Below are 22368 nucleotides of genomic sequence, written 5' to 3' on the forward strand. Positions count from 1 at the left end.
AGCAATCCATTGGTGGGGTCACACGTTCGGTTCGAGTCCCATTTAGCGACTCTGGAGCTCAAAACGCGTCCACCGGTCTTAACGCACTGTGCACGGCGTGCGCGTGGCGGCCATGGCGGTCGTCCCCGAGACCATGGAGGGAGTCAACATGTCGGCCCACTGCAAGTGTCGCCGGTCCTTTTCCCCTTTGACGGGGTCCACGCCGCCGCAAACAGCCGGGCGACGCGGCGAAGCCAGGGCTGTGCAAATGGCATGCCCTGACTTGTTTGCTTTTAATTACTCCGACTTGTTTGTTATTGTGGAGTGGGCCACATTGGGCCAAACTGGGCCGCACTACTGGGCCGCGGCCGCCACTGTAGACTGAGAGTCGTTTTGGTCGCGCTGTCTCTGTCGCACCTGTACGGGACGCTCCGTGAGTGCGAGAGAGACAGAGCCGCAGGGAAACGACGCTACACTGTGCGCACTGAAAGAGGGGCCGAAGCCACGCCACTGCTGCGCTCCGCTTCTCGATCGCAGTTCGAGCGAATTATTTTTCCGGCGTTCGCGGGACGCAGAGCGACGCACAGCCTTGACGAGGTCGCCTTGTCACCGAGTTCCTGCCGTAATTAGTGCCCCCCCCCCGGCCCCTTTCCGTCCACCTCTGTCCCCGTAATAAAGTTTCGCTTGTTTGTTTTTGTTTTTATTTTTGCAGTGCCCCCCGCGACTGAAAAACGAGCCGGCCCATCCGTGCTTCGCGCAGTACCGCCTCACGCGAGACTACCAAAGTCAACAAGTAAACTTGTCTTATTTTCCCGCCCATTTCCAGGCGGGGCGGCGCGGGGCGGGGCGGGGCCCTCGTAATTTGATCGATGGATTATGTTTCTTTAATACTAGCGCAGTGGCGGGGCGGGCTCCGGGCGGGCCGGCCGCCAGAAGCGAGTCTGCATATTGTTTGCCGCCCGGGCCGAGTGGGGCCGAGTGGGGCCGAGCAAGCACTCCACCAGAAACAGAGGGAAGCCCCCCGGCCAAAGCCCCGCAGACTGATTCCGAGAGTCGTTTTCGTCGCTCCGTCTCTCTCGCACCTATGCGGGGAGCCCCATGAGTGCGAGAGAGACAGAGCGACGACGATTCCGCCGAGCACCACTCACATTCGGCCCTCGGCGGCGCCACACCGGAAGAGGCGCGTATGAGAAATCGAGCGCAACGCCACAATGGCACCACAGTGGGCCAGAACACCGGCGCTGCGGTCAAAACTCTCGACGCGTTTTGAGCTCCAGAGTCGCTAAATGGGACTCGAACCGAGCGTGTGACCCCACCAATGGATTGCTCTCCGAACGGGGAATCCATAGGTGGGGTCACACGTTCGGTTCGAGTCCTGTTTAGCGACTCTGGAGCTCAAAACGCGCCGACAGTTTTGGCCGGCGCCGGCGCCGGTCTTCCGGCCCACTAAGCGCTCCGAGCCATTCACTGTATCGGCCCGTAGCCCGTGTTATTTTGTGCTTCCTTTTCAGTCTCCTTTTTTTCAGCTACTTGCTGATTGGTCCCTGAAACTAGCGCGCGAGATCGACAGCTTCCACGATAGATGGATTGCGCGGGAAGGGAGGGGGAGGCTATTCGCTGGAGCAAGGCCACTGTAATTGGCACTGCCAATCACGTCGTCTCGCTATTAAAACGCGTCAAGCGGATTGATCTGCATCGATATGCTTTTGTTCCCTCCGGTTCCCTCCGCCACGTGCGCCACGTGAGCGGGCAGCGCGCCCTCATTGGCTGGCCGCCTGCGCCGCGCCTCGCCGCCGACCAATCAGAGCGCGTCCCCAAAGCGGCGCCGTCCTCCGATTGGCCGGCCCGCCGCGGTCAAGACGCATCAAGCAAACGGTGCGCGAGATGCGCGATGCAGAGCAAGCATGCAAAAATAAACAGGCCGAAGGCGCGCCCAAGTTTGGGAAAGCCGCGGCGGCAAAGCAGGGCGGCGCAGGGATGCATGATGGATCGGTCTAACGAGGGGAGGGGGAGTGGGGGTGACAGGAAATGCCATATGGTTCCTTCCTGTCCATTTGGCGGAAGGAAAACATCAAGTCGCTAAAAGAAAAAGACGCGCCAAAAAAAATGACGCTTCATTACTTTGCGTCGCGACCGCGAGCCGCGCGAAACTCGCCAACTCAATTTGCTTTCTGGTTGTTGTGTTGTTGTCTTTTTCGGCGCGTAAGACTTCGGCAAAGCGGCCGATGAATGCGCCGGCACGTCTTGTTTTTGTTGTTTTTTGTTTTGGCGACGCTTGGGACGCCGCGCCGCCACGCGGCTTACCTGTTGAAATGGCGCCAGGGCTCGGCCGGGCTCGGCGGGGCTCGGCGGGGCGGCCGGGGCTGGCAGGCCTGGCAGGGCTGGGCTGGCCCGGGTGGCCCGGGTGGCGACGGCGGTGGCACTGAGCCCCCGACCCCGACGTTGAGCCCCACTCGGTGGCCGCCAGGCCGGGGCACACCAGGGCCCTGACGGCAGGCCGGGCCGGGCCAGGCGGACGCGGCGCCATCTAGCGGACGCACCGCCAAGCCCGCGGAACGGGTACGGGGTAGCGGGGCAGAGGGGGGACGGCGACGAAGAGGACGAGCACGAGCACGAGGACGTACCCGGCGCGGAAGAGAGCGCTGCTCAAAGGCTGCCATCCGAATGATTCCGTGGTGCGCACGGTGCGTAGGCCAAGGCGTAGGCCGGCCGGCCACGGATGCACTCAGGTCCGCGGCAAACACAGCAACTCGTTCCTGGAACACGCGCGCCCAGTCAAACGCAAGACCGCGCTTCAGCTCACTTTCCAGCTAGAGCGCTTCAAACGGCACGGTGCGCGTGTGTGGTGTGTGTGTGTGTGTGTGTAACAGGAAGTGTGTGCCTCTCAAAACCTCGGCCAAACCAATACCACGCAGTCGTCACTTTGAGCCCTTTGTAGCCCCCATTCACCACAGGCGGACAGGACGCCACCATCGCAAAGCCGGTTGCCTGCCAGCCCTCATGGCACGGCCACGGACTGGCAGCCTGGCAGTGTGGTGGAGTGGTGGTGGTCGGCCCAGCTCCACCACCCCACCACCAGCCCGCAGCCCGCCCCTGCCGGCGACGAGCGCCTGGCGGGTAGGCCGCACGGCGACACGGCTGCCCACCGCGTTGCCTACCCTCGCTCCGTGAGGCGCTCCGTGAGGCCGGGCAGAGAAGGCGTCCCCGTCACACTCAAGGACCAGTCAGTCCGTGAGAGTGCGAGAGAGACAGAGCGACGGCAGCGAGGCCGACACTTCTGGACGCGCTGCCCGCTCTGTCCCCCTCCCCCAGTCGAACCGCCATTTCCTTAATTCCGTTATCCACGGCCGTCCCGTTTAATCGTTCCGAAACGCCCTTCGGCCTTCCACCACACTGCGCCACCGGCCACGTCCAGGCGTCGCTGCAGGCATTGCTGCAGGCCCTGCTGCAGGCCCCCGCCCTCAAAATGCCGTTCGCGTTTTAATTCGAGTCGCCATTGGCGACTGCACGGCCAGTCACTGTCTCTCTCTCTCTCTCTCTCTCTCTCTCTCTCTCTCTCTCTCTCTCTCTCTCTCTCTCTCTCTCTCTCCTCTCTCTCTCTCTCTCTCTCGCACTCATGGGGCAGCGACAAAGAGCACTGTCGGAACTGCAGCCTGCACTGCCGCATGGCGTATTGCATTGTTCGTAATTGTTCCAGGCCGCATCGGGAAAGAGGGGGGGGGGATGATCCGTTGAAACCCGCGCGTAAAAGAGGGACGCGGGCCGCCACTGCAAATAAGCGAATAATGCGGCCGATCGACGCCTTTGCCGGAAACGCCGAGCCGCCGAGCCTTTTCAGCCGCAACGTTGCACATTCCGCAGCGAGCGCAGCGACCAATGGAATGCCTTGCTTTTAATTGTCGGGGCGCAGCACACACACACACACACACAGAGGGGCGTCCGAGCTCTCAGGCCACAATAAACCCCCTTTATTAAAAACCATCACCGCCACGTTTTCCGATTCATAAGCGGCGCCTATTAATGCTTGGCCGCGCCTCCTCCGGAGCGTCTCTGCGCGAATAATGATTGTTATTGTTTCGGTGAGGCGGGACAGCAGACCGATTCCGAGTCACCGTTTTCGACGCGCTCTCTCTCTCTCTCTCTCTCTCTCTCTCTCTCTCTCTCTCTCTCTCTCTCTCTCTCTCTCTTGCTCTCTCTCTCTCTCTCGCCTGAACGGGACGCTCCACGAGTGCGAGAGAGACAGAGCGACGAAAAACGACTCTCGGAATCAGCCTGCAGGGCGGGGCAATGGCAAAGACGGGCGCCACCTCGCGCAAACGACGCGGTTGGTGACTCGTCGGCGCGGCCGCAGGCTGCGACACTGCCACGCCTCCCGCAGGCTCAAGTGGGCTTAGGCCGATTTTCATTTCGGCTCCGCGGCGCCGAGGCCCGGGCACGGCGCGCACGTGTTGAGCACACTTCGTTCGCGCTGAGCTCTGGCTCGCCACTTTTTAGAAACTGCCCCCCTGAGGACATCCCACATTTTCCCGTTCAAATTTATGGGCATCGTTTCCAAAACAATGCAGTGCACAGTGATGCACGATTTTCGTACCGAACCGTCTCGTAAAGTTTTTGAAGCTTTCATTCGTTGGTTTGTTTGATTTTATGGGGTCTTTTATGCCCTTGGATCAATTTTATTGACCTATCAAATACTATTCAATTGCAAATTTATAAAAAAAAAATTAAGGTTTGTTTGATAAATTTTATTTTATGAATGTTAAAATTCCTTGCATTAATTTTATTGGTCCGTCAAATATTGTACACAGACACTGGCATTAACAATAATAGTTATGATCAAGTGTATGACAATATCTTTCACCAAAACGGGCCCCATTGCTGTAAGTCTCCAAAGTGTTGGACTTGGACGCGTGACATCTCTATTCCAAAACCTATAACTCAACCGATTTCGGACTCTCTCGCTGGACAATGATCCAGGAGTCCAATAACATTTGAAGTTCGCGCCGTCGTATGGGATGGGCAACCCAACGCCCATGTCTCCCGGATACTTTCCAGTGCTTTCTAGGGGCCGCAAGTGGCAGCACTGTTGTGTCGTCTGCTAAGCATCGTTTCGCGTTTGTTTCTTGTTTTTGTTTCCTACGACGACGTCACAAGTCGTCTGTAAGGGCGAGTGTCATTTTACTTCCATTTCGATGGTTTACTTGTGATTTTTGGACTGTCAGTGGATCCCAGTTAAGCTGTAGGTTACATCTTGTGGTATGTTTGAATGAGCAGAGTGTTGCCCCTGTGCCAATGGCCAGTTTGAGTGTGCCACTGCCACTGCGCTGTGTCTCCTTGAGGAGCCGTAACCTGAAATGTTGGAGTCAATCTTATCCTGTGTTACTGCACAGAAGACAAATCCCAGAGCAAAACAATCAAGCCTTATCTTACTCAACGGGAGAAAACAAATCAAAAAACGCGGACCTTGAAGAAAAGCGGAAACGGTTTCAAGAGCTTGAAGCGAAGTATCAAACATTTCTATCTCTAGAAAAGTTAACACCGGACGAAAAGACAATTCATTTCCTTCATGCCGAAGCTGTTGAAAGGGGTCATTTTACATATGATGACCCATTCTTAAATGAGAAAATTCTGACCAGACTACGACACTTCCTGAAAGGAAAGTGCTGTGGAAAAAGCTGCAGACATGTAAGATTATTGTCATTGTAATTCAAATCATACGTTAAATAGTAAATTAAAAGTTCCGTACACTTATCATTGCGCTGTTTCAATCCTTGGTTTTTCCAGTGTATATACGAGCATGTCAGTGTTGTGGATGAAAAAAAGAAGGCTGAAGCACGATTCAACTCGTCATTTTGGGTTTATGATGGAGACCCTGAAGAAGATTCACTAGACGAATTTGACGAACAGCACGTAGTGACTTACGGAAGAGGACCCTATCCCAGGCAATATGCTCAAAATGCCCCCAAAAATATGATAAAAATTATAAGTAATAAGCCAAAATAGAAAGGGGATGGGATATTGCTTGAATAAGTATTAGAGGGTAAGAGTTATGTAAAACCATGAAAGAGCTGTGATATAGGAGTGAATAGTTCACAGCGATGTGATGCTAATAATTAAACTGAGGAGGAGCAAACTCAAACTATGGTGTACCTTTACTCAAATTTTTGGTCCCACCATGTTTCCGCATAGGAATGAAACATAAAATTTTACTTCTCTGACTTGAAGACTGGTTCGAACTTGTTTGAACATTCCGGCTGCATGCCCGCCCACGCCCACACTCACACGCACACACAGCCCGCATGTTAGGGCGAAATATACGAAAATTTTGAGTTGCCTTAGCTTTGATTCCAGGCGAAGCCTTGATCTCCGTCAACAAACAGCCACTTTGAATCAATCAATCACACACGAACACAAAATGTATGTAGAAAGAAAGCGACGGGTATGTAACGTTCACTTCGAAACTCTCCACGAACCGCGGCTGACTAAAACAGTTGAAGATCGCTCCACAAACCGTCTGCTAAATAAGTATCAACAACAGTCCAGTCTGAAATGTCACTTCCCAATTAAATTATGTGAAATAGATAAATAGATGCTTTTACAGGTCATTTAATAAACTAAAATGCAATTTTTATGATTTCAAGCCAGTTAATTGCCGCTTATGATCCTCATCTTGAGTGTTTCGTATAACTATGGTAATTTCATCGGCGTCACGATGGCACACTGGAGAGCAATGACGTAGAGGGTTGCTGCTGGCTGCTGACTTGTGTTGTGGAGGAGACCGAAGCAGAAACATGGCAAAATCTGGCAGCGGGGATGAAAACTCTCCCTCGCCCAGTAAACAGAACCGTTCGTTAAAGCAACAAAATGCCGTGGACGATTTAGTGCAGTCGGTTACTCTTCACACACCCCGTCCTTTGCTGCTTCACGGCTATGTATTCCCTTTTCTTGTTCTGTACCCTGCGTGGCTGTATGGCTGGCTGTTTGTGTACGGTGTTTCTGATCATCTAGAGGCAGGATTCACTGGCCTTGCAGCTCTTGGAGTTGTGCAAGTTTTGATCTGTCTCTTCTGCCACTGGTCGGTGCATGTGAGGTGTTTCCTGACGTGTGGAACGGTAAGTGAAACGAGACAAGCCGGTCGCTTAACCTCACCCGTCACTAAACTTTTGACTAATTTACTTAATCCCATCAGTTTCGAACCATTGCACTATTTTGACCAATAACAGTGCCCTTTTTCCTAGTGCACTGTGTCTCTCTGTGGGCCCATAACTTTGTCAAGTGTTTGCTAGACTCAGTTTTCACATTCATAGTTCTGACATATTGTGACTAGATTATCTCAGAATTCATCTTAGCAGCTGGTCAATAAAACTAGCTGATTCATAAATGTCCAGCTGTTTGTGTTTTAAGAGCTGCCACATCACAACTTACACAATGCTCCAGTTTCTCATCTTTACACATCTATCTTGCCTCTTGCCCTGTGCCCCGCATTACAATAAAACAGACTAGTTTTCTAATATTCTCCTCTATTTCAGGTGAAAGATTTCAGGAAGGCTGAAGTTGCCAAAGTAGTACCCACTGACAACAACGGGTCATCAGAATTGGTCCGAGTTCATTTCTTTAAGGTATAAATAAGCATGATTATCAGACTTTTTCTGCTCCTTAATTATAAAATTATTCCTACCATTTCCCTTTTGCACTACTAACCTACTACTTCATCCCTTTGTTTTCCAGGATGAGGACAGAAATGATTGTCTATGGTTCATCTTCCAAAAAACAAAATATGTGTGGAGCAATGAGAGGAAGTGCTTCCAAGGATTGCTATTCCCTGTCAACGATAGTTATGGTGCATACATGGATTGGAAAGGTTATCAAGAAGAGACTGACATTCAAAAGGCAGAAAGCTTTTATGGCAAGAACCAGTAAGTTTTTTTAATTTTAATTTTACTCCATGCTATTTCCTAGACCATTATCTAAATTTTAAAATGGGCTTTCAGGCTTGATATGGTTGTACCAGAGTTCTCTGAGTTATTCAAAGAACGTGCCACGGCTCCATTCTTTGTATTCCAAGTATTTTGCGTAGCCTTGTGGTGTCTGGATAAATATTGGTATTACTCAATATTTACTCTCATAATGCTGGTTCTTTTCGAATGTACTCTTGTGCAACAGCAATTGAGAAACATGGCGGAAATCCGTAAGATGGGAAACAAGCCTTACTCTATTCAGGTCAGTAATGTTGATCTCGGGGCAAAATTGGGTTCTGTGTTGTATTTGTCTGATGACTTAAAACTCTTTTGCTTCTAATATTCTTCCAACAGGTCTTCAGGAATCGTCGTTGGAGACAAATTCTTACTGACCAACTGGTTCCTGGTGACATTGTGTCCATTGCTAGATCTCAAAATGATAATTTGGTCCCATGTGATATGTTGCTCCTGAGAGGCCCCTGTATTGTGGATGAAAGCATGCTGACTGGTGAAAGTGTGCCACAAATGAAGGAACCCATTGAAAATGTCATGGATTTAAATCAGCCTCTGGACATGGAGGCAGATGGTAAACTACATGTGCTTTTTGGAGGAACTAAGGTTGTTCAGCACACTCCACCAAGCAAAACATCTGCTGGTCTGAAAGGTACTGCATGTTCAGTTGTTTCTCCAATGATGCAGCATATGAATAATATTACAACAATGATAATTTTATCTCCAAAATTCAGCTCAAGATAATGGATGTGTAGCATATGTTCTTCGTACTGGATTTAATACTTCTCAAGGAAAGCTCCTTCGCACAATTTTGTTTGGCGTCAAACGTGTAACTGCAAACAATATGGAAACATTTGGCTTCATCATGTTTTTATTAGTTTTCGCACTGGCTGCAGCAGGCTATGTGTGGGTTAAAGGTTGGCTGTATTAACTTAATTTATTTTTTCTGTCTTCTACTTATAAATTCTGTTCATATTGTGTTGTTTGCTGTTGTTCAATTTTATTTTATTTTGTTTTACAGGCTCTGCTGATCCTGAGCGCAATCGGTACAAGCTATTTTTGGAATGTGCCTTGATTTTAACATCAGTTGTGCCTCCTGAATTACCCATTGAATTATCTTTAGCTGTGAATGCTTCAATACTCTCACTTTCAAAGCTAGGTAAATTGACAGAACAGTTTGTTTTGAAAAACACAGTGTCCTTTGTATTTGTTTTTGACTATTTAATTCTATTTTTCTTTGCAGCTGTATTTTGTACAGAACCCTTCCGTATACCCTTTGCTGGGAAAGTTGAAATTTGCTGCTTTGATAAAACTGGCACTTTAACAAGCGATAATTTGGTTGTAGAAGGGATAGCAGGTCTTAAGTAAGCCTTCGGATAATATATCAAAAAATAAGTATTCCATTAAATAGGCTCATATCAAGTTTCTTACACAATCTTTCCTTTTCAGAGGGAGACCAGGAGTAATTCCAATATCTGATGCTCCACTGGAAACTGTGCAAGTTTTGGCAACCTGTCATGCCTTAGCGCATCTGGATGATGGTTTGGTAGGGGACCCACTTGAGAAAGCCACTCTTACTGCTGTTGATTGGAACCTCACTAAAGGTATTGACTGTTATCACTTTCATCCTCTTCCCTTCCAGCTTAAAATTAATCTTAGACTAAAATCTTATTTGACTTGCGGTTTTTAGCCGATGCAGTTATTCCTAAACGAGGAAAATCGCCAGGAATCAAAATATACCACCGCCATCACTTTTCATCGGCTCTGAAGCGCATGTCAGTTGTTGCTGGATACACACTGCCAGGCAGCACGGACACAACATACATTACTACTGTCAAAGGAGCACCTGAAACAATTAAAGACATGGTTTGTCACCCCAGTTATTTTGTTTGTTCGTTTTCTTTATTAAGAGCAAAAGACCGTTTTGTTTTAATATCTTTTGGCATAATAGTTGGGATTTTAATTATTAAGGAAATATTCTAATTGAACTGTTAAACATTGATTTTCTTTCCGTTTTAGCTTGCATATGTGCCCAGTGACTACAACCAAGTGTATCTAGAACTATCAAGGCGTGGTGCTCGTGTCCTGGCTCTGGCATGGAAAGAAATTGGACGTCTTACCCAGAGTCAGGCTCGTGACTTAAAGAGAGAGGAACTAGAAAAAGATTTGACCTTTGCTGGTTTTGTGATTATTTCCTGTCCTCTAAAGACTGACTCAAGAAAAGTAATCACTGAAATACAAAATGCCTCTCATAAGGTGAGAATAACTGCTAAATTTTTGTTGCTGGATGTGCAGTTGTTGTCCTACATTCATGTATCGTATTTTGTGCATTTCTTCAGGTTGTGATGATAACAGGAGACAATCCTTTAACCGCATGCCATGTAGCAAAAGAACTACGTTTCACATCTAAAGGGACAACTCTGATTTTTACTTTATCATCTTCTAATAAATGGGTTTGGGAAAGTATTGATCAGACTTTGCAAATATCCCTAGACAAGAGCATTCAGGATAAAACTTTCAGTAATTCATATGATCTATGTGTAACTGGAGAGGTGAGTGGTACATTGAAATAATCACTTTTCAGTATCACCTGAAAACTTGAATAAATAAATCAAAATTGTCTTGTCTTGTTTCTTTCAGGGTTTAGCATATCTGTACGAAAATTATCAGAAATTCTGGTACAACATTCTTCCTCACATTCAAGTTTTTGCAAGAGTTGCACCCAAGCAAAAGGAAATGGTTATTGTTGGCCTAAAAGCCCTAGGCTACACAACCCTCATGTGTGGGGATGGTACCAATGATGTTGGTGCTTTGAAACATGCACATATTGGTATGAGAACTGTGTGTTACCATGCATATGTTTTTTTTTTTTTTTTTTTTAAAGAACATCACAGTAACTGTTCACTTTCTTAGGTGTTGCAATCCTAACAAATGCTCCTGAGAGACTTCCAAGTAAGAAAGATAAAGATAAGAGAAAGAGAGAGACAGAAGAGAGTGATCTTTCTCAACGTCCTGTGGCCCGAGCTCCCCCACCGAGGTTGAGTCCCCGACAGTTGGCTGACCCCCGTCAGGTATTAATTCCTATTCGGTTTCTTCACTCACTCTGACAGGAAATATTTAAAAATGCTACTTTTTAAGTGAAATGTGCTTTTATTTGTTACAGGCTGCACTTCACCGAGCTCAAGAGCAAATTCAAAAGCTCATGAAGGAAGTTGAAGACATGGATCAACCTCAAATAGTAAAATTAGGGGATGCCAGCATTGCTGCTCCCTTTACTAGCAAGCTCTCATCTATTCAATGCAGTGCGTGTTTGAAAGATTTCAGCTTCTTTCATTCTTTTTCTCGTTGCTCTCATTAATTTACATGTTTTGTTTCAGTTTGCCATGTAATTAAACAAGGACGGTGCACTCTTGTCACAACGTTACAGATGTTTAAAATTCTTGCTCTCAATGCTCTTATCCTGGCGTACAGCCAATCAGTCTTGTATGTAGATGGAATTAAGTTAAGTGATATGCAAGCAACATTGCAAGGACTTTTGCTAGCCACCTGTTTCCTTTTTATTTCTCGATCCAAGGTAGGTTCATTACTGTGCTTGGTGTTTTACATGCATATATTATGTTGTTTTAATAAGTAATCTTGCACAATTGGTTTAATCTTTCAGCCTCTGAAAGTCCTGTCTAAAGAAAGGCCTCTTTCCAATATTTTTAACTTCTACACTATATTGACAGTGTTAGGCCAGTTTGCAGTTCACTTTGTGTGCTTGATCTATCTAGTACATGAAGCTACTATTCGCTCTCCCCCAAGGTATTTAAAATGTAATTTTGTATGATTTCTCATAATACTTTTGTATTTCTGTAATCATTTGTATATTGTTTATCAGGGATGGTAAAATTACCCTCAATATGGATATTGAGGATGAAGAGCCGCAGGAGTTTGTTCCAGGCATTCTCAATAGTACAGTGTACATCATTTCCATGGCATTGCAAGTTGCCACTTTTGCCATCAATTATAGAGTAGGTGTTCCTCTCTCTTCTAACCAGTTGTATTTGCTGAGATCATGTTTCCTGACCTTTAAATGTATGAATTTCATTCCAGGGCCACCCATTCATGGAGAGCTTGAACGAAAACCGACCACTCATGTTCAGTATCATGGGTTCCACTGCATTTATTTTTGCTCTTGCTTTGGGTGTGTTCCCTGATGTAGCCACACTTTTCGAGATTGTAGACTTCCCACTTGAAGTGAGTTCTTTCAAACTTATTTTCAGATTTCCTTCTTTGATTTTGGCCTCTAAAATGTTCTTATCTTTTTCAGTTCCGCATCATCTTGGTCCAAGTTCTCTGTGCTGACTTTGCCTTGTCTTACATTGTTGATAGATTCTGTTTGTGGTTATTTGGAGAGGGGAGACTTAGCATAAAGTAAGGTGTTTTTCGACCAATTAAATCTTTCACAAAGAATCTTGTGACTTCTTCTCTGGGATCACAACCTCACAAGGTTCTGAAAAGAGACTGTTTAAAACAATTGCTCTTGTATCTTATTGTTATTATTGTCTGAAGGTGGAACTGGATAAGAATGTTGGTGGTTGATCTTTTTTAAAAAAAATGGATAATGGGTATTTTCTAATGGTGTTAAAATTTAAACCCTCTTTGGAGGGGCACCTTTATTGATGGTGTTCTCTTTTACTGTTGAATTGTAAAATTTGAAGTTAGATTCTTTTATTGTTTAATGTGATGTAATTTAGTAATGTATTAATTACTCATTCAGTTTACGAAGGTTCTCTGTGATTCTGTTTATGTCAATGATAGATTTCCCTTTTGCCTTGGTCCACAAGTTTCAATTTTGCAGAGAATTTATTTATTGCTATGTGCGAGGTAATCACATATTCATGTTGGTATTCTATTATCACTATTGTTGCTACTTGAAGCTTCTATATCAAGCAAAGTTTGATCCTGTTTCCTCAACTTTCTGTCTATTTCAAAGTTGGGCACTTTCTCATACATAGGAATTACAAGTTGTTTGTATTTAGATGTAAGGAAATGGACTGAGTGTTATTTAATATTGCAAAATTTTAATCTCATCTAACCTGCTTGTTCCAGAAGCCAGTCCTATTTGTCTGAAGGACAGTTGTTGTTTTGTCTAAGTACATGGATTATATACTGAGCATTGTTACACATTTATCATCCATGTTTCTGTTTGACAGTGGGAATGTTTTCCTTAGGGACCAATTTCAGAATGCTGCAATGATGGATGGATGACCTGTTAAATTATTAGCCAATGTCTATTGCTGCCTGATTTCATACAGTCTCTAGAATCATAGTAAATAGATTTAAAGACATGGTTTGGCTTGAAGTGGGCTGAAGTTACTGTAAATGTTCCTTTAGTCCAAAATTGACATTCCATGAAGCTCCATATTTATTGTTTAAAGGATTTGTTGAAATGTAAATCTCAATCCACAAACGAGCATAAAATTTTCTTTAGGGATCTAGAGCTCTGAATAGAGGGAGAGCACGTGCACAGTAGAAATTTTTTGTCTTTTTGTGTTTTGTTTGTTTTTTTTAATTTTTTTTAAAGTTTGGTGTCTTGTTGGTCTAAGTTTTGAATCAAAATTTTTGTAATGATAATTATTACCCAGTAACAAAGATAAATTATTACTTGGTAAATATTTGATGGTCAAAGTCACAAGTCTGTGTTCATTTGGTGTTGAACTGTAAGGTCAAAGTCATTGTCTAATCTTGTTAACAATTGGTTGTAGAGAGATGCTCCTAATGTTGACCAAAGGAATTTCTTAAATCATTTCAGTCATCAATTTACTTACTTTGATGCCAAGGGAAGATTTGTAAGATATTTTTGTTTTATTTTGATGATGTATTATTCGAAGTAGGGTAATTTAGTTGTGAACTCTTACTAGCAAGTTACATTGCTTTTAAATTCAGTTTGATGCAAAGCAGAGATTTTGCAAGCAAATTTTTGTCGTTAGCAATCCTGTCAGAATCTTTCAAAAGTTACTGTAGGATCGCTTTTGTTTATTTTTAAACATTTGTTTTTTTGTTGGTTCTTCTTTAATGACAAAGTGGAGTAAGTGAACTGGTTGTGTGTACGCTGTCTTTTTCTTCTTAATCTTCTGCCTGGCTTGCGCGTCTTGAGTGAGTGTGTTTATGCGCTGTGAATAAACAAACCAAACAATTACCTCATTTACTACAGTTTCTCATTTATCAAGTCCCCACCATTCCTGTAGATTAAATATGGTACTCAGTTGAAGGCATAGAGTAGTTGAAAGATCATGCGAGTTTAACAATCATATGAGTTAAGAATACTTGTTTGGATGGGGAGCAATGAACGCATGACAGCCTCTCCCTGAAACTCCTAAGAGGCAGAGCGACACCCTTCTCGCCTGTGTAGTGTAGGGGAAGTCCGCCTGGGATGGGGAAGGGAAGGTCGTTGGTATGAGAAAAAGTGACATCTGCTCCAAAGAGCCGAGGTAAAAATAAACCTTTTGCGGTCGCGCTGGTCGCGCGCGCTGCCAAGCCTAGCCTGCCATCCTCGCACTGCAGGCCTCGACCTCCTCCCCCTCTCCGGTGCGATACAAAAATAGAGCGGGGAAGTGCCGCGCTGCCGCTGGACCGGACTGGACGGACGCCGCGGAGGCCGTGGAGGCCGAGGCCAGCATGCTGTCGATTTCGTTGTTGGAATAGAGGACGCGGGGCTGGCGGGGCTTGCGGTTGTCGGGTCGGCTGTGTACTGTAGCCCTGTAGCGGAGCCCCCGGAGCACGTGGACCTGTTGAGCCGTTGAGCGCCGTGGGACCAGGGGGACCAGCGGGGACCAGAACCACCAGAACGATCAGCAGACTGATTCCGAGAGTCGTTTTCGTCGCCCTGTCTCTTTCGCACTTGCTCGGCATCCCCATGAGCGCGGCAGAGGCAGAGCCAGCGAAACGACTCTCGCAATCGGTCTGCTGGACGCGCGGCGCACGGGTCTGGCTATCATGCGGTTGGAGAGGGTCACGGCCAGGGGAGGGGAGGGGCCAAACGCGGAGTGACGAGAAAATGAAAACAAAAGAAAATGGACGGGAAAAGAGCAGAGAGGACAACACCGGTTTAAGCCCTCTGTGAATGATGTTGGCGCCCGGCGGGGGCGGGAGGGACTTGCGGAGGGACTGGACGGGCGGTGCTATTGACATGGACCCGGCCCGGCCACACGCAGTCACACACCCACACTCGCGCGCACCGCCATCTCATCGTCTCATGGGGGTGTGGGGCAGGGCCGCGCCCTCCCCCTGCCTTTCTCTTAAACGAATCCTTATCAGTTCGTTCCATTCACAGGCTGTCTCCGCGCCGCACTTCCGGTCCACTTCCGGTCCGCTTCCGGTCCGCCGCCTCGCATCCCCCAGAGGCCCCACAGACCGCCACAGACCAGGGAGGCCGCGTCCGAATGATTATTGCGGTTTCTCGTTTGCTCTGCTGCAATTTTCTGAGCGAGTGCGTTGGCTGGCGCGCTCGCTACCCAGCGGGCTGCGTCCGAGGTGCGCTCTATATTCGCTGTGCTCTCTCTCTCTCTCTCTCTCACTCACACGCACACAGCATTATTTCCCACATGCGAAGGCCCCACCCGGTTCGCCTGGAGGCTGATTCCGGTTCTTGGTTCGTCGCTCTGTCTCTCTCGCACTCGCACCCCTGCGGAACGCTCCTAGAGTGCGAGGGAGACAAAGCGACGAAAGCACTGCTGCTGCACTGCTCGAAAGCGGCCTCCTGCAGGAGTGCAAACTCTTTCGTGTGTCTTCATCAGGTGCTCCGGGGGCTGAATGTGTTGCCGCGTTCCTTCCTTTGGGGGGAGGGTTGATGTTGTTGCTTCCCTCCAGGTCGGTCGTGTTCGTGTTGTTGTTGTTGTTGTTGTTTCCCTCCTAGGTCGTGTTGTTGTTGCTGGTTCCTCCAGGTTGAGGCTCGACTGGCGAAGAAGCCTTTTCCCGCCTGCTTCTCGGCGCTCACGTCGTTCACGGACTGCCGTCTCCGCCAACAAGACCAACAAGACCAACAAGACCCTCCGGTCCGGGGCAGGACTCCGGCAGCCAAGCCGGCAGCCGCTTGCATAACCCCTGACCTTTTCGGTCTAAGAGGTTCGGCGGCTCTCCGGCCTCCTGGATTAGGGGCGGTGGGGCGGTGAGCGCCCATGTGAGCACCGCGCCGTGCCACGTGTGTGCCCACGTGTGTGCCCACGTGTGGGTGGGAGGGAGAGGGAGCTAGTTTACAGGCTGTTTACCTACACACTGTACAAACTTGCGGGGGATGATGGAAGCGTATTTTGAGTTTCGCCTCCACCGCCACCGAAGGACGCGCGGCGGCACCCTCGGGCGCGACAAGACAGCGGCCTACCCTCTGTCTCTCTCCCACTCAGGGTCCTTGCGCGGGGGTGCGAGAGAGACGGAGCTGTCTCCTGCGTCACGTTGATTGTGCACGCCTCTGCCCACACAGCCCTCTGGAAATACATACAGAGCCAAGTTCCTGAATGTTCACCGGCCATGTCGTGCCGCGCCGTCCCGCACAGTGGGCCAGGAGACCGGTGGGGGCGGCAAAAATTCAAGCCGCGTTTTGAGCTCCAGAGTCGCTAAATGGGACTAGAACCGGACGTGTGACCCCACCAATGGATTTCTTGTTCGGAGAGCGATCCATCGGTGGGGTCGCACGTTCGGCTCGAGTCCTGTTTAGCGACTCTGGAGCTCCAAACGCGTCTACAGTTTTGTGCGCCTCCACCGGTCTTCTGGCCCACTGTATGCCGCGTGCACATAGACAGATGGAGCAGTCGGCGTAGGCACACGTCACGACCCTTGATTAAAACGGACGTGTGGCTCTGTGTGCCGCTGAGCCTCTGGCTGACTCCGAACGGCCTTGCGGCCGCCGTCGCTGTCTCTGTCGCACCCCTACGGGCCTACGGGCCGCCCCTTGGGTGCGAGTGAGAGCGCTGCGCCACGCAGGGCCACGCCACTCGGCGCGTGGGCGGGCGGGGGCGGCGCGGGGGCGGCGCGGGGGCGGTGTCGCGAGGCACAGGTGGAGTGACAGGGCGGAGGGGGCGGCACTGCCTCGCACTGCCTCGCACCGCCGCCATAGAGTATCCGCAGATCCGCTGGCTGTGGGCGGTCGGCAGCCGACTGTCCCGGCGGATGGCCCCGTCGCTCTGTCTCTCTCGCACCTGCACGGGACGCTGCGGCCCGCGCCGTGGGTGCGAGAGAGACAGAGCGACCGTTCGCAGTGCCGTGCCGATGGCGGCCGATGGCATGACAGACGAGCTCGCTAAGAGGCGGATGGATAAATCATGCGCCGAGTGCACCGCCGGACCGCCGCACCGCGCGCCGTTATGGCGCTCGATCGAACACCCGCATTCGCGGCATTTCAGTCCATTTCTCGAGTCGGGAAACGTTCCTCCATTCCCAGGGAGGGTTGGGTTTGATTGAAAAGTGTGGCCAGGAAGTAAAGTGAATTTGGCCCCAAGTTTCAGTCTGCGGCCCCCGGGCTACACGTGGTTACACGTGGCTACACCACACGTGGCTGGGTATTCCCGACGGACCGGTAGGAAGGCGGTGGGAGGAGCCCGGAGGAGCGCACCGCTGCCCCCCCCCCCAGCAAACAAACAGGACGGATTGCCTTCCGGGCAACTTGTGACCCGTGATTTGTAAAAAGGGGGTGAGATGCTCCACTGTCTTACCGCGCGCGCTTGTCTGTGAGTGTCTGTGTGTGTGTTGACGCATGTGTGTGTGCGTGTCGCGTGCCCTTCAACCCCACGGCCCGCTGTGGGTAGCAGTGGGGTGGTGGCGGCGTCGCTCGGCGTTGCGGAGCGTAGCGGAGCGGTGCGTGGAGTCTCCCCCTCTCCCCCTTCCCCGGCCTAGAGAACGTGCTGGTTGGCGCCGCAGCAGCCCGCTAGGGGGCAGCACCACGGCGCCAGCCCGCCAGCCCAGGACTCTAGGCGGCATGGCAGCGTGGCAGCATCAGCCCGGGATGCTCGGCGCGCGGCCGCCGCTCTCGCCAGAGGCTGGGCCAGCCCGCTCGGCCCGCACGGCCCGCAGCCCGCACACAGCAGAGGAGCGACCGCGACTGCGCGCGGGAGCGAGAGAGAGAGGGTGCGCGAAGGACGGCCGGGTCCCGCACCGCGAGAGCGCGAGAGAGAGGCCAGAGGCTGCGGATCGAACCGGGGTTCGCGCGGGGGCGCGGGGGCGCGGGGGCGGTGCGGGCCCCGCGAGCCAGCAGAGCCTCGCAGGGGGCGAGCGGGGAGAGCGGGGAGAGCGCGGCAGCCCAGCCTCAGCGGCAGCTCAGTGGCTGAGTCGAGACGAGCCCGAACGCACCGCGACGCAGCGTCCCGCCCGGCAGCGTGCCGTCCGAGCCCCGCCAGGCACGCCAGTACGCCAAGCCCCCACGACGCGCCGCGCCGCCGCGACGCCGCGACGCCACAGCGACGCCAGCAGGGGGCGTCGTGCCACGACGTGGACACTGCGGTCCAGCCTCGTCGTCCTCCCCGTCATGGAGGCGGACTGCCAGCTGCGGCCGTGCCCGCCCTCCCCGCCCTCCCCGCCGTCACAGCGTCGACGCCTCGACTAACGGCCACGTCGTGGACGCCCTCGTCGTGGACGCCCTCGTCGACGGCCCCGTCATGGCGCGACGGCGCCTCGTCTACCTGTCGCTGCTGGCCTTCGCCGTGGCCTTCGCCGTGGCCTTCGCCCCGGACGCGGCCTCGGCCGAGGGCCTGTACGGCGTCACGGGCCAGAAGTGCGACTTTGAGAACTCGACCAACCCCGGCTGCGGCTGGAAGTGGAAGCAGACCGAGCACGGCTTCCGCGTCGTCACCGGCCAGGAGATCGCCTCGCTGCAGCAGAACGTCAAGGGGCTCAGCGGGCCCACCATGGACGCCAACAACAACACGCAGGGTGAGACTCAGAGGCAGTGCAGTGCCGCCGATGTCCGCCGCGGTCCGCCGCGAGGCGTAGCACGCCGCAGTACCGCGCAGCACCGCGCAGCACCGCGCAGCACCGCGCAGCACGCCAAGAAGGCGCAGGGTGAGGCAGGCCGCCACGAGGCGCGGCTGCACCGCGTAGCACGCCGTCGAGCCGGTGCCGCTGTCACGCGGCCGCAGCAGCCGCAGCAGCCGCAGCACGTGACGAGGGCCTCGGCGCCTCGGGGCCTCGGTCGCCAGCTGGGGCGCGGGGGGGCGGCGCGGGGCGCGGGCCACTGGGGCAGGCCGGCAGGCCGAACCCGGGGTGGCGCGGAGCGCGGAGCGCGGGGTGGCTGGCGCACAGCTGAGAAGCCGCCATGCCGCCGTGGGCTGAGGATGACGGATAGGCGATGTCACTGCGGACGGCGCCGGTGCACTTCTCTCTCGGCGAGGGATGACCTTGCTCGCACGCACACGCACACACACGCGCACACCCTCATCCAATAAGCCCTGCTTGTCACCTCCCCTGCGTCGCGCACGACGAATGGGAACGACCCGCGGCAGCGGACGGATTCCGCGAGAGTTGCCTGTCTCTCTCGCACCCATGCGGGACGCCCCGTGAGTGCGAGAGAGACAGACGGAACGAGCCTCCAGGCTGAAGGGCAGGGCCGACGACGGCAAGGGCCAAGGACCAAAGGGAATCCTTAATTGGTCTTTCTAAAAGGGCGCGCCTTTATTTGCAATGTAGATGACGCGTGGTGTCTTGCGCCCCGGCGGCCCGGCGGCCCGGCTCGGCACTGCTCGGCCCGGCTCGGCAGCCTTCCAACGCGGAGTGCAGGCCGTCGTTGGCTGCCTTTAGGGCGTCTTTTCACGACACTCTCTCATTATTTCTAGGAAAAAGTCCCGGCCGTGGCGGTGGGGGTGGTGGTGGTGGTGGTGGTGGTGGTGGTGGCAGCGGTGGCGATGCGCCCTGGCCGCGCCGCGCTCCGCGTGTCGCCAAAGTTTGCAAAAGGCAGGACAAACAAGCGCCGCCATTGGTCGGCCCGGCTCGCTGTACTCAGCACTCTGTCTCTCTCGCACCCCTCCGGAGCGCCTCGTGAGCGCGAGAGAGACAGAGCGACGACGGACGGGGCCCTCCGGCTCGGCCCGGCCATCGCTAGCGGAGCTGGCGGAGCTGCCGGAGCTCCGTCCCAATGTCCTCATTTTGGGACAAAGTCCGTCAAATTAACCCCCCTAGACTGTCTGGCTGTCGGGCAGTCCGGGCCACGGCCGGCCACGGCGCGGGCACGCCCCAGCCGCCCCAGTCGCCCCAGCGTACGTACACGGTCGGAAAAAAGAGCGGGGAAACTTTTCCTTTTCACCGACCGTGGTTCGACTCCTCCTCGCGCCTCGCGCGATAAAAAGGGGTGGTTTTGAAGATGGCGCAGTCGCGCAGTTGCGGAGAAGAGGTGAGAGCTGCCAACTGCTCTGTGGGAAAACCTACATACCGCGAATCTAAAAAGCAGGTGCACACTATTTCCAAATTCATCCCTGGGAATTTTTAGAAACGCCTGTTTCGACGGACCTTCGGGACTTTTCCGCCAACCGCTGCGTGGAGTGCGTATGGTTCGTCCCACACTCAGCCCGGCGCAGTCTGGCGAGTCTAGCGGGGACGAGATGATCCCGGAACTCTAGTTCCAGCCCTCCCTTGGGAACATGCAGGCCACCCGGGATAGGCGTTGCAGGGTGTGGGGTGTGGGGACGCAGCTGAGGAAGGGACAGGGAGAGAGAGAGAGAGAGAGAGAGAGAGAGAGAGAGAGAGAGAGAGAGAGAGAGAGAGAGAGAGAGAGAGAGAGAGAGACCCTACCCCACCCCTAATTGTCTTAACCGAGCGGGTATACGCCAATGCCCTTGGTGGGCAGACCAACCCAATTCCAGGGTTTGAAATCAGCGATTCTTTTTGTGTGTCTCCCGGCCTCCCCGTAGTTTGCGGGCAAGTTGTTCTCCGCTACCCGGCCGCCAGTGGGGCCAGCGCGTGGCGGGTGCACGTGGCAAACCCAACCCCAACCCCAACCCCAACCCCGCTCTAAAAGCCCCCGACCGACCCAGCCACCCTGTCTATCATCTCTGCGGGAAATTGGCGCTGGTTTATACTGCGCGGGTCTTTCCCCCTCCCCCCAGCTCCCCCAACCTCCCCCACCTGTCCGGAGGGGACGCCCCGTCGGCCCCGTCGGCCCCTCGATGCGTATGGCGCCTATAACCTCGTGAATAAAACTGCACCAACACGCGCGGACTTCTTCGTCGCACTCGCGGGGCGTTCCGTAGGGGTGCGAGAGAGACAGAGGGGCGAAGCGACTCTTCGGCATCGCTGGCACGCAGGGGGCGGACGAAGGGGGGGGGGGGCGGACGGGGGCGGGGCGCTGCGAGTGTGAGCAGAGCACTGGAGCGGCGGGGGTTGGGGTGGGGACGTGCCCGAACGTGCCCTGCGGCGGCAACGCGGGATCATTTTGTTATAGCTTGTGACAACATCAACCGAGCAGTACATGGACGCGGCCCGCGTGATATCAACTCGACGGTGGGCACGGAGTGGTGCTGGTTGGTGGTGGTGGGGGGGAGGGCGATGCGATGCTGCTGGTGGTAGTGTATGCGATGAGAAAGTAGCGCGAAGCCACTGTGTTTCGGACAAACAGAGGGGGAGGGGGAAATCGGTGCTCTGTAGTCGCAACACACTGGAACAAGGCGAAGGGGGTGCGGGTGGGGGCTGCAGTGGCTGCGTCTCCTGCCGAAGTTGGCGGCCAAGCCGGCCAAGCCGGCCAAGCTGACCAAGCCACATCGCCGCATGCAGGCCGAGCCTAGCCGCCTGGCCCGAGCCTGCTTCACCTTTTTCACAGCGCACTGCCTTCCGCCCCCCCCGGCCCTATTTCCATTAGTAAACCCCCCCCCCCTCTCTCTCTCTCTTTTCCTCTCGCTTCTCTCTTTTCCTCCCTCCTTTTCTCTCCTCTCTTTTCTCTCCTCTCCCCCCTCGCAGCTTGCGCTCGTAGTTCAGCCCAGTGTCCCCGCAAAGGGTCCTCGAAGGGCTCCTTAAGGGTCCTCCGGGGGGCTGATTCCGGAAGAGCTCTTCGTCTCTCTCTCTTCTCTCTCTCTCTTTCTCTCTCTCTCTAGTGCGCGCCACGGCACACCCCCTGCGTGCGACAGAGAGAGACGCTTACCGTTCGCAACGAGCCTCCGCCAGTCCCGCCCTGCGCCGTGGACGCAGCCACGCAGCCCGGCCGACGCAGTCGACGCAGTCCCGGAGTAAAAACGTCGGCGAAGCGAACATACTGGACTGGAGCCGCCCCGGGAGGGAGGGAGGGAGGGAGGGAGGGAGGGAGGGGGGAGGGGGGGAGGGGGGAAAAAAGACGTGGCCTGGCGAAGCCTTGGGGCCGTCTAGACCAGCCACCCAATGCCGCGGACAGGATCGGATATCGCGGTGGCCGTCCGTCCGAGCCGTTCCCGAAAGCGTCCGTCTGCCTCTCTCGCACTCGGGGGGGGGG

At 52.8% G+C, this 22368-nt stretch overlaps 3 protein-coding genes across 3 annotated transcripts in view; all 3 read left to right on the forward strand.

The window, feature by feature from the left end:
- The first annotated feature begins 5088 nt into the window (after positions 1–5088).
- On the forward strand, positions 5089–6115 carry LOC117639403. Its single transcript, XM_034375015.1, has 2 exons — positions 5089–5661; positions 5761–6115. The coding sequence occupies exons 1-2, from the start codon at positions 5269–5271 to the stop codon at positions 5977–5979; spliced, it is 612 nt and encodes a 203-aa protein (XP_034230906.1). The 5' UTR covers positions 5089–5268; the 3' UTR covers positions 5980–6115.
- A 600-nt stretch (positions 6116–6715) lies between these two features.
- LOC117639402 (manganese-transporting ATPase 13A1) lies at positions 6716–14139 on the forward strand. Its single transcript, XM_034375014.1, has 20 exons — positions 6716–7088; positions 7506–7595; positions 7705–7892; positions 7968–8196; positions 8289–8598; positions 8681–8863; positions 8968–9105; positions 9190–9310; positions 9396–9550; positions 9637–9812; positions 9966–10202; positions 10286–10498; positions 10587–10776; positions 10860–11017; positions 11110–11248; positions 11324–11520; positions 11608–11750; positions 11827–11959; positions 12042–12185; positions 12259–14139. Exons 1-20 carry the CDS (start codon positions 6768–6770, stop codon positions 12364–12366), a joined length of 3573 nt encoding a protein of 1190 aa, XP_034230905.1. The 5' UTR covers positions 6716–6767; the 3' UTR covers positions 12367–14139.
- Positions 14140–18492: 4353 nt separating this feature from the next.
- The window catches only part of LOC117639571 (ALK tyrosine kinase receptor), a 25878-nt gene continuing 22002 nt past the window's right edge, over positions 18493–22368 (forward strand). Inside the window, exon 1 of the mRNA XM_034375375.1 lies at positions 18493–18851. Within this exon, the coding sequence (XP_034231266.1) occupies positions 18578–18851 (274 nt within the window). The 5' untranslated portion in view covers positions 18493–18577. The remainder of the gene's footprint in view (positions 18852–22368) is intronic.

Source organism: Thrips palmi, unplaced genomic scaffold, assembly GCF_012932325.1.
Source record: "Thrips palmi isolate BJ-2018 unplaced genomic scaffold, TpBJ-2018v1 HiC_scaffold_11, whole genome shotgun sequence".
NCBI lineage: Eukaryota > Metazoa > Arthropoda > Insecta > Thysanoptera > Thripidae > Thrips > Thrips palmi.

What these genes read in the sequence shown, in the direction of transcription:
- LOC117639403 (XM_034375015.1), top strand. Translation starts at nt 5,269, where the DNA reads ATGGCCAGTTTGAGTGTGCCACTGCCACTGCGCTGTGTCTCCTTGAGG. An exon ending in GTGGAAAAAGCTGCAGACAT is followed by an intron (nt 5,662 to 5,760) that starts GTAAGATTATTG and finishes TGGTTTTTCCAG; the next exon opens with TGTATATACGAGCATGTCAG.
- LOC117639402 (XM_034375014.1), top strand. Translation starts at nt 6,768, where the DNA reads ATGGCAAAATCTGGCAGCGGGGATGAAAACTCTCCCTCGCCCAGTAAA. An exon ending in AACATCTGCTGGTCTGAAAG is followed by an intron (nt 8,599 to 8,680) that starts GTACTGCATGTT and finishes TCCAAAATTCAG; the next exon opens with CTCAAGATAATGGATGTGTA. An exon ending in GCTCTCATCTATTCAATGCA is followed by an intron (nt 11,249 to 11,323) that starts GTGCGTGTTTGA and finishes GTTTTGTTTCAG; the next exon opens with TTTGCCATGTAATTAAACAA.